Source organism: Ipomoea triloba, chromosome 1 (assembly GCF_003576645.1).
Source record: "Ipomoea triloba cultivar NCNSP0323 chromosome 1, ASM357664v1".
Taxonomy (NCBI): domain Eukaryota; kingdom Viridiplantae; phylum Streptophyta; class Magnoliopsida; order Solanales; family Convolvulaceae; genus Ipomoea; species Ipomoea triloba.
In genome coordinates this window covers 21,391,580-21,402,408 of record NC_044916.1, presented here as the reverse complement: position 1 = coordinate 21,402,408, position 10,829 = coordinate 21,391,580, and the positions used below count along the sequence as shown (strand labels likewise).

Sequence of the window (10,829 nt, the reverse complement as noted above, 5' to 3'; positions counted from 1 at the left end):
AAGCATTTTTTTTTAAACTTCATCCATAAAAATAAAAAACAAGGGCCCCTCTTAACATTGGGCCCAGAGCGGGTGCTCATCTCGCTCGCCTTCAGGACCGGCCCTGCATGGTACAAATCAAACTTCCTCTTTTTATATACTGAAACTAGTAACATACACATGCCATGTAGACAGAAATCCAAAAGCTTCAATATATTCCAATGCCTTATTTCAGATAATACCTGAGCCTCATTTCTAAAACTCCTGTAATAATAAGCAGGAATGTTGCCTTCATGACTCTGAAGTTTCTTGATAGCAACTATATATATTCCCATTTGGTAACTATGCGCTATAAATACTCCCATAACTTTAAGCTGCAATGCAATACATATGATATTAAAATTTTATGTTCCTATCACAAGCAATTTTCCCATCATAATCCAGTTAAATGCCTTCTCTACTCCAAATTTGTCGTCTTAAACTTGATACGATATTAAAACAGGAGTGTATGTAGAGTGCTGATTTGGTGGTTTTAATTTTTTTTTTTTTCCCTTCAAATATGAAATGCCCACGGCCCACGAAACAACCAAGGGTCCAAAACGACAGCAAAGAGAGACAGACGAGAGAGATATGCGAGGTAATATTTTATGAGAGAGATGAGAGGTAAAATCCAGCCTAGATAAAGGAAGTAATTCTTTATTAAATTAAAAGTCAAACTACATAACTCCATAAAAACCCATTGAAAAAGAGAATTGAATTTTTTAAAAGAGTTTTGGTAGTGGATTGGAACTTTTATTAGTTTAAGGTGTTAATTACACCTTTATGAGTAGTAGAAGGGGCTATTGACCCTTTTCCCTTTCATGGAAACAATTTGTTCATAGTATTTTCGTATTAATGGCTACAATTTGTTCATAGTATTTTCGTGACCCTATATATATTTATATAAGGATTATGGCATATATAAGGGTTAGAAATGCCATAGAGGGAATACATGTGAAGTTCAAGACATTCTCATACATTCTGCCAGGAGAAATACAATCTGATGACAAATTAATACTTCAGCAAGGAAAACCCAGAAATATGCTGAATTTTTCCAAATTCTGAGATGAAAAAGGGAAAGACTAGTAAAGATGTATGGAAATACAATCATCAAAACATTTATTCCACACATTTCTTTTGAAGATTTATACAAAGACAGCCCTATATATGTTTCGTACCACCATTCAACAAGACTACACAGGATTATTCCATTCAACAAGACATACATTCAGGCACAAATTTGCAGGACTCAAAGCATTTGAAACTGAAATTGCCTTTGTTCAGAAAGAGGTAATACAAGTCAAGTTTATTATTTTCTAGATGAGGCTTACCATTTTCTCACTGGTATGTTTTTGGCTGTACTGTGACCAGATCTAAGGTAGAACTATAAGTCTTGTGCAGAGCTTCAGCACACCAGCCATGGCCGTCGTCCACTGTTGGCATCCTAACTTCCATAAAAGGAGTTACAGGGTCCTCGATGCCTGGAATCATAACTCCTGCAAGAACTCTCAGAGCGTTTGAAGCATCGATGTCCATGCATACATTGATCTCGGGAACGCCTTTTGGTGCTGGAGGCATCCCTGCAATCTTAAAGTAACCTAGGAGGTGATTCTTTTCCACTGTTGTCTCATCTCCTTCATAGACAATGATTAGTGCTTCAGCTTGGTTATCATGAACAGTAGTGAATATATGTTCCCTCCTTGCTGGTGTTGTTGTGTTACGATGAATTATGGGTACGAATTTGTTACCATCAGCTCGAATGCCAATGCTCAGAGGAGTTGCCTGAATGGTTAACAAGTCCAAACTTCCAAACGAATCGTTAATTCCTGAAGCCACTGCTCCTTCCAGTGCTGCTCCACGTACAGCAGCCTCAAATGGATTCATTTCAGAATATAGCGCATCCCTTTTGCATATACTCATTGCGATATCACGAATCTTTGGAATGTTTGAACAACCCCCAACAAGTATGACATCATGCACATCTTCCACGTCAAACCTGGCATCGCTTAAGCATTGTTTTATAAGAGACTCACACTTCCCAAAGACATTTCTATTCACTTCCTCAAACTCTTTGCGGGTAAGAACCTTAGATATCGTTGTCCCATTTCCTAGGTCGACATCAATTGGAACACTGGGTTCCATGGAAAGTTTGTGGATTGCATCCTGGGTGGCAACTCGAAGCAGTCCCATTCTCTTTATTTCTTCAATTCCATGGCTCGAGGAGAATTTATCCATATCGGGTAAGAGATGATGCATCATATTCTGAAGTAAGTCTTCACCTCCTAAAGTGCTTCCCACCAAGGCCTTTATCTGAGAAACTCCTCCTGCTGTAGCCGTAATAGCTACATCGCAGTAGCCAGCACCCATATTGAATATAAGTGCGATCTTTTCATTTCCGCTGCCCATATTATCATGTCCAGACTGTAGCTGCTGCTGTGCATATAGCAGAGCAACTGCAGTTGGTTCGGGCATCAATCTTAGAACATGAAGTCCAGCCATGGCACAGGCTCGTTCAATGCGGGTCAGTTGGAATCGGCTAAATGATACTGGGATGGTCAAAACAACATTCCTTAATGGTCGTTTCAGTCGAATTTCTGCCATGGTTCTCAGTTCAACCAGAAATATTGCAAGAACTTCTTCGGGAGTAGTGGACCTCCACATATTGTTCACTAACGCAGCAATAAATGGTCTGACACCAATATCCAGAGTCTGCACCAAAAACGGAAGGCTTTTGCATGAATGAACAATGGGATCAGTATCAACTCTTCCAATGAGGCGTTTCATATTGAAAACTGCAGCTCCAGACAACATTTCATACTCATGCGCCAACTGATTGCTAACACCAGCAGCAGGGACCTCATCCTTGAAGGTCACATAAGATCTCATTAACTTCTGATTTCTAGTATTCCTCACGAGTTCCACCTGAGAGCCATTCCATACTGCAACACTGCATTGAGATGTCCCGATGTCAATGCCAATTGCAATATCCGGCAAACCTGGTGAAGTTTTTTCATCTCCGGTTGTTTCACTATCCGATGCAACAGTATATGCTAGTTCAGCCATCACTTACTGAAAGTAGTAATCCTGCAGCAAAAACAATTATGCTCTTAGTACTCCAATTCACTCAAAGATTCTTTTATTCGCACTTCCACCCACCTAATCTTAGGCTAGAGAACAAGTGAACAACTTTGTAAATGTTAATGAACGGAGATCCACCTCAAATAGGGTCAATTGATACCTTGCATTGGTTCTACTCCTCACTTAACTGCATAGTTTTTATTTATTTAATTTCTAAATTATACCAATTTAGTTTTTCTTTGTTGTATAAAAACAGTAATTCTTCACCTCAGGTTCACACGGGCTTTACATCGAATACATAGAGAGTAGCCAACTATTGTTGAAAAGAATAGAACCAGAGGATGAATTGAAGCCCCCCTACATAACAAGCTAAGATTAACAATTGTATTGGAAGCGGCCAATTTCATTTGTCAAACATTGTAAAAACAGATAAATACTGCCACTACAAAATTAGACATAATCTTCCTTGGGTTAGGGATTCAAGATAAAGCATCTTTGTTTTAAGTTCTAAATCTACATAACACTCAACATGAGCCTTGGTTTGTTAGATGGACATATCAGTAAATTTATAAAAGTAATATTATCAAGAAACCTCAAATCATAAAACCAGACTAAACGGAAACAACAGAAAGAAGCATCATGCTGCATTTATAAACTGATGATTAAATACCAATATCTGGAGCCAACTATTCACAAGTTCATAATGCAAGCTGAATAGTATGCACAATTGATCATCAAGAATCAAAGCCATACAATGTTACTCTAATGCATAGAAATCGTAAAGCAGTTGCTTCGATTTCAGAGACTACCCCATTCTTTCTTGACGCCATTCAAACAATGTGTACTAAATAGATAACAGAAAATTTAAAGAAAGAATAAGGCCAGACATTGACAAATTAAAGCTCAAGTTGCAAAGTCCATTGAAAGAAAATAACTTACTATTGAGAGATTGAGGAAGAGAGAGAGAGTCGAAGAGAGATAGATGGAAGAACAGCGAAGAGCAGAGTAGACAAATCACCGAATCAGAGCGGGCGAGAGTGTTCTTGAAGAAGAAGAAGAAGAAAGACGGAGCACCGAACGCTACGCAAAAGAAGTCATGTCATGATTTTTGTGGAGAAAACCAACACTTTCTAGACGTTCCGAGAAACTGACAGTGGGTTCTTTTTCAATTTATTTTTCCAAAGGGTTAATTTATTTTTGTCCATTTATACGTGTTCATTTTTAGTTTTTTTATTAGAGCATTCACTTTTGATCTTAATATTAATATTATTGTGGCATGATTATTTTTTGTCATTTAGCAACAAAATATTTAAATATCGTTAAATAAAAGAACATTTCGATCTTTAATTATGGATTTTTTTTAAAAATAAATATAAAAAATATAGCGGTTCAACATACTTTGTATAAAAAAAGAGTTAATTCCCAAAATGGTCCTCCGACTATGACCTTTTCTTAATTTGATTCCTTGACTTTTAATTGCACCTAATGTGATCCCCCGCCAAATCTAACGGATGACCATTTTGGCTTAAAATTTAATAGTCAAGGAATTAAAAGTCAAGGAATCAAATTAAGAAAAGGTCATAGTCGGAAGACCGTTTTGGGAATTAACTCTATAAAAAAATATTGAAATGTCTTTGTATTTAACGATATTTCAATGATTTTGTTGATGAAGGACTAAAATGGTCATGTCACAATAATATAAGGACCAAATGAATGTTCTAATAAAAAAGGAACTAAAAGTAGATTGTCACATATAAATATAGACAAAAAATGAAATTAACTCTTTTTTAAAATCTCTTCTAGGCTAATTCAAATGGGATATCAATACCGACTACTCTGTAGTATAATGACATCTTAATTACCATTCTAAATATATGGTCATAGGTTTGAACCCTATTAATGTGGCTTAAGATTCTTTAAATTGAAAATGTTTAAAAAATTATAGAACATATAGTGGCTTACAACAGCAAGCAAAAACAACAACAATAACAACAACAACTTGATCCCCAAGTAGGGAATTTCCAAACTTTAAAAAAAAAAAATCTATTGATGTTATAACATGATTGATGAAATAAACATCATGTATAATAATTTTATTTGTACCATCTTCTATATAATTTCAAATGTAAATAAAAATATAATTTTAAAAAAAAAAAAAAAATATATATATATATATATATATATATATATTAATTAAACTCAATTCATATATAAATAAATAAATTAGAAAGAACATTGTCCACCATAAAACCAGGTTATAAGATAAGTACATGTCCAAATGATGGGCAAATTATTGCATGGACCATGGTCCACACAGCTGTGTAAACCAAAAATAAAAAGTACATTTTTATTATACTAAAAGTACATTATTTTTGTATTGAAGGTACATTATTTAATAGTATATATAAAATAATGTACTTTCAGTACTTAAATAATGTACTCTAAAATAATGTACTTTTAATATATTAAAAATGTATTTTTTATTTATGGTCCACCACATGCAATAATGATTGCAAATGTTGAGAGTGGGCTACTAGTAAATATGGAGTAAATAATTAAAAGTAGGGATAGAAACCGGTGGAGCTGAGTTGAACTTTAGAAAAATTAAATGGTCTGTTACGAAAATTTAAGGCTTAGGTCTGAGTCTGTATGTAGGCTTTTTGCTGATCTAGTATAGTCTAAAGCCTTTTTAAAAGTCTGTTTAATATGTAGGCCATTAAAAATGCTTCAAAGTAAGTCTTGCTTTGAACATATTTAAAGTCTACATGTTAAGTCTTTTTTCTTTTTGTTGGATACTACTAACTCTATTACAATTCAGTATCTGTTCATAACTACTTTCTCAACCAATTGAAGCACAAGAGTCAGCCTCCACTGAGACTCGAACCCACCTCCTCCCGTATAATGGGAAAGGTTTGATGCCACTGGACTACAGGGTCCTTGGCATGTTAAGTCTTTTTTAAAAATTTAAATAAGTATTTCTAAATAATTTAAGAAATATACCTAATACAAAACTAATATATGACTACATAAGTATATCACCACAATGCAAACATAATAGCATTAAAACATAAAATAAAACAAGTCACGACTTCAACATGCTTATTAACTTGTTTAGGAATAAATTCATCTGTATTATTGCTTGTCATCATCCTATATAATTTCATAATTAATTAACATTCAACTCACATAATTAAGTCGCGACACTTCATTAAATATTAAACAATAAGAACACTTATAGCAGGATTAACAGCAATGTTTATGGTTGAATTAGAATTTAAAATGAGATTTTGGAGATAGAGGGTTAGGGTTTGATAATTATATATACTTGGGGTTATATTGTAAATATAAAAATATATTAGGTATAAAATTATATATATATATATATATATATATATATATATATATATATATATATATCCTAATCATATGAGAACCACTCCATAAATGAGAACGTGTGGACAAATGTAAACCATTCATCTGTACGACCTGATGGATGGAAATCAAGTAAAAAATGAGTGAGATCATTTTCATAAATATTACAAATTTTTAAAATGATCGGGGTCTTTTTTATAAATATTACAAAGTTTATTTTGAACCATTAGATCTATTAGATTAGTGATTTGGATTTTTCCACAAGTTCTCACCTAGGACATTGTTGTCACCTGATTAGTGACCATATAATATCCTAATCATATGAGAACCACTCCCTAGGTGAAAACGTGTGGACAAATCCAAACCATTGATCTACAATACCTGATGGATGGAAAATCAAGTAAAAAATGAGTTGGGTCATTTTCATAAATAGTACAAACTTTTAAAATGAGCGGGGTCTTTTTTATAAATATTACAAAGTTTTATTTATTTTGAACCGTTAGGTCTACTAAATTAGTGGTTTGGATTTGTGCATATGTTTTCACCTGGAACATTGTTCTCACTTGATTAGGGACCAGGGACCATATATATATAGGTCAGGCTTGTACGCTTGAAGGTTGGGCTTGGTATATATAGGTTTGACCTGTTTAGTTTAATAAGCTTTGAAATGGACCTAAGCATAGCCTTTTTACTAAACAAGTCAGACCTAACTAGGCCTTAATTAGGCCAGGCCATAGGTCCCTACAAAACAATCATTATTGTGTTGACCATAATCCACACAATTGTGTGGACCATACTATCAAATAATGTACATTCAATACACAAATAATGTACTTTTAATATATTAAAACGTACATTATATTCAGAGAAAGTGCATTATTTGAGTATTGAAAGTACATTATTTTGTATATTATACATTCAATACACAAATAATGTACTTTTAGTATATTAAAAATGTATTTTTTATTATAGTCCATACAATAATTTGCCCAATGGCCTAGCTTATGAGCCAAATCAATTGACTAATCGGCCTACTTGGAAGCTAGACTATTGGATTAGACCAATTGTTATATCATGGACCAAGTTTTACCTTACATTATGGAGTGCAGACCTGATCCAAAATGACATCTAAATTATGTCCATGTAATTAAGGCAAATTATGCTATGGACCCGGGTCCATGTTCACAATTTTAAAACTTTATGTTCATAATTTTAGAACTCTATATTCACAATTTTAGATCTCAATATACAAAATTATATTACTCAATATTTACAATTTTTTAACTCTATATTCACAATTTTGTTATATAGATTCAAAAATTGTGTTATACTATTGAGTATAGAGATCAAATTGTGAATATAGAGTTCTGTAATTGTGAACATAGAGTTCTAAAATTGTGAATATGGACTCGAGTCCATCTTGCAAGGTAAACCCGGGTCTATGACATAACAATCGTGCAATTAACATGTTATCTACCTTCAATTAATAAATTATGTGTCTACTACAGTTAATATATTATGTAGAGTCAATTTCAACAAAGGTCCTCTAATTATAGTAATTTTTCAAATTTAATCATCGTCTTTTTATTTGGACAAATGTGAAATTTAACTATTAAAATCTTTCTACCAATGGTCCTTCCATCACCTCACCGTTAGTTTGATGTCAAGTTAAGGGGTATGTTCATCTTTTCATAGCATCAAGAGAATTTTCAAGAGATAAATTTAATTTCCTAATTAATTTTCTTCCTTCACTGCCTACTACTGTTGGTGGATAGAAGATTTTTTGGAGAAAAATAATTTTCCGGCAACAACGGGGAACTCCGATAAAAGCATGAACGGTCTTAAAGAATCCAAAAATTTACTACGATTTACCTACCCTGATAAATCCAAAAAAATAACTACAACTTCCAAGCAATGAAAAGGCAAGCAATTGACGTATTTTAGGCTCAATTTTTCTTTTTTTTTTTGAGAATTAGCCTCAATTTATTATTCTTCTTCTTTCTCTCTTTTTCCCGCTATAGATATTCTAGCAAACAAACAATCATTAATTGTCCATGCAGATTTTACTTTTTAGTCCTTCAATTATCACTTGGAGTAACAAAACCATTTAATTTTATTAAAATTTTATTTAGTAAATGAGTATTTTAATACTTTTAAATGTTTCTTTTTTAAATATATTAATCTTTAGTCTCGATATTTCATTTGTAAGATTAAAAAAAATCATAATTTAACATGTTCGTGTAGGATTCTCATCAGCAGGAAATAGAGATTCGAAAATTACATAAATCAGATTCTAATCACTCATCAGCATTATGACATTCCCGATTGAGAAAGTAGATGTCAAAGCTTTATGTAAGTGAACTGGTTTTATAACAAATACGTAAAGTAAGCACCTAATAACACAATTGCGTTTGTAGTCCAACGGTTAGGATAATTGCCTTCCAAGCAATAGACCCGGGTTCGACTCCCGGCAAACGCATCATCTTAACTTTGTTAAGCTTCTCGTTCTCGATGTAAGCTAACCTGCGACCCGGGGGATGGAAACTCTTTACAACTTTAATTTGTAAACTACTTATATCTCCGTAATAAATATTATACAAACTAGTATTTTCACCGATGCACGGAATGGATTTGTTATAATATATTGAGAATATTTGGATCGATATATAATTATATAAATTATAACATCAAATATTATATAGTGCAATTGAATTATATAAATTATAACATCAAATATTATATAGTGCAATTGAATATATTAAATTATAACATCAAATATTATATAGTGCAATTGAATATATCTCCGTAATAAATATTATACAAACTAGTATTTTCACCCGTGCGATGCACGGAATGGATTTGTTATAATATATTGAGAATATTTGGATCGATATATAATTATATAAATTATAACATCAAATATTATATAGTGCAATTGAATTATATAAATTATAACATCAAATATTATATAGTGCAATTGAATATATTAAATTATAACATCAAATATTATATAGTGCAATTGAATATATGTTTTAGATCGATTATGTTTTCTAATGCTATCCTTTTTTGAATTCTAACAAATAATTGCTTAATTAATAGCTAATGTGTAGATGTACGCATGCGGTGTTGGAACTTTAGATATTTTATATGTCATTGTTTATGATTTTTATAAATTAGGCAAATATGCTCATTCTCTAGTAACTCAGTTATAGTATTCAATTGCTATTCTAATTTATGAGTATGGAAGATATATTTTTGTGTAGATATATTGCAATTTTGCCATCTTAAAAAAAAACATAAGATCACCGGTTGTATTTACACATTATTGAAAACCTCTTTGTAAACAACATTGGTAGTAGCAACACAATCTTGTCCATCCCCGTCTAGAACTAATTAACACTTTCAGGCTATCAGGATGGGTGACTTGGGAAAAAGCCATGCACAATTGACCGTGATTAAAAACTGTTTTTTTCAGCAATCTGCATGAGTCTTCCTTGCATGCAACAAATATCACAAAAATTCAGTGTTCTAAAATAAGTGTTTAAATGCAATATGTAGATAATTTGCATTGCATTATATATCATTAATTTAATTACTTGTCGGTTAGTTATTGCAAGATCTTAAGGTACACTTATATTTTGATATTCAGTAAGTATAACTATATTAGAGAAAAATTCACCTGGGAGTAATGGGGTAATCAGTTGAGTGATTGTTGGTTGATCGTAGAGTTTTGATATTCTCTGGACAAATAATTGTTGGAAAAAATAGCATAAAATGACATTTTAGTGGTCATATTGTGGTACAAATATATGTGGGGTCCACTTTCGATTTGGGTCGGGTCAAAGTGGATTCAGGTTCTTATTAGTTAGACGAAAAGTTTGATATATTGTACGCTCAAAAAGGATAATGGGTGAATGAGAAATTGGTTCTCAAAGTTGACCCATTTGAGTTAGAAAAAGGGAGAGAAAAAGTTTTCAAGTAGCTTTTGTCCCACATTGGTTTGGAGAGTGGGTTTGCACAACTACTTATACAAGAGTCTTTCTAAGACTTATTAAATTGCATAGCATAAAGGCTCTCTCTCTCGCGCGCGCGCGGAGGGGGGGGGGTGCAAATAAAATCCCAGAAAGGACTTCAAAAGGCTTGACTCGTGCGCCGACACCTGCATGCACGTCGTTCAGAAAATTGGTTGGCTTTGCGGGTTTTGGGAGAGAAGTTAAAGTTGAGGATATTGTTTTTATTAATAGTATAGATTGCATTGCAGTGAAATATATGTACTGTATTAGTGAACAATATATTTTATTAGAAATTGTATTACCATATTTTAATGTACAATTGTATTACTAATAGGAATTGTATTACCA

General features: G+C 32.7%; 1 protein-coding gene and 1 non-coding gene across 2 annotated transcripts; one reads left to right on the top strand and one right to left on the bottom strand.

Annotated features, from left to right (window-relative positions):
• Positions 1-1,112: 1,112 nt before the first annotated feature.
• LOC116001168 (heat shock 70 kDa protein 8) lies at positions 1,113-4,200 on the bottom strand. The gene is made up of 2 exons (XM_031241059.1): positions 4,036-4,200; positions 1,113-3,102 (listed from the first exon to the last, which is right to left on the bottom strand). The coding sequence occupies exon 2, from the start codon at positions 3,079-3,081 to the stop codon at positions 1,357-1,359; it is 1,725 nt and encodes a 574-aa protein (XP_031096919.1). The 5' UTR covers positions 3,082-3,102; positions 4,036-4,200; the 3' UTR covers positions 1,113-1,356.
• Positions 4,201-8,875: 4,675 nt separating this feature from the next.
• Positions 8,876-8,947, top strand: TRNAG-UCC. Its single transcript has one exon. It is a non-coding gene; the product is annotated as a tRNA-Gly (tRNA).
• The last annotated feature ends 1,882 nt before the right edge of the window (positions 8,948-10,829 follow it).

What these genes read in the sequence shown, in the direction of transcription:
- LOC116001168 (XM_031241059.1), bottom strand. Translation starts at nt 3,081, where the DNA reads ATGGCTGAACTAGCATATACTGTTGCATCGGATAGTGAAACAACCGGA.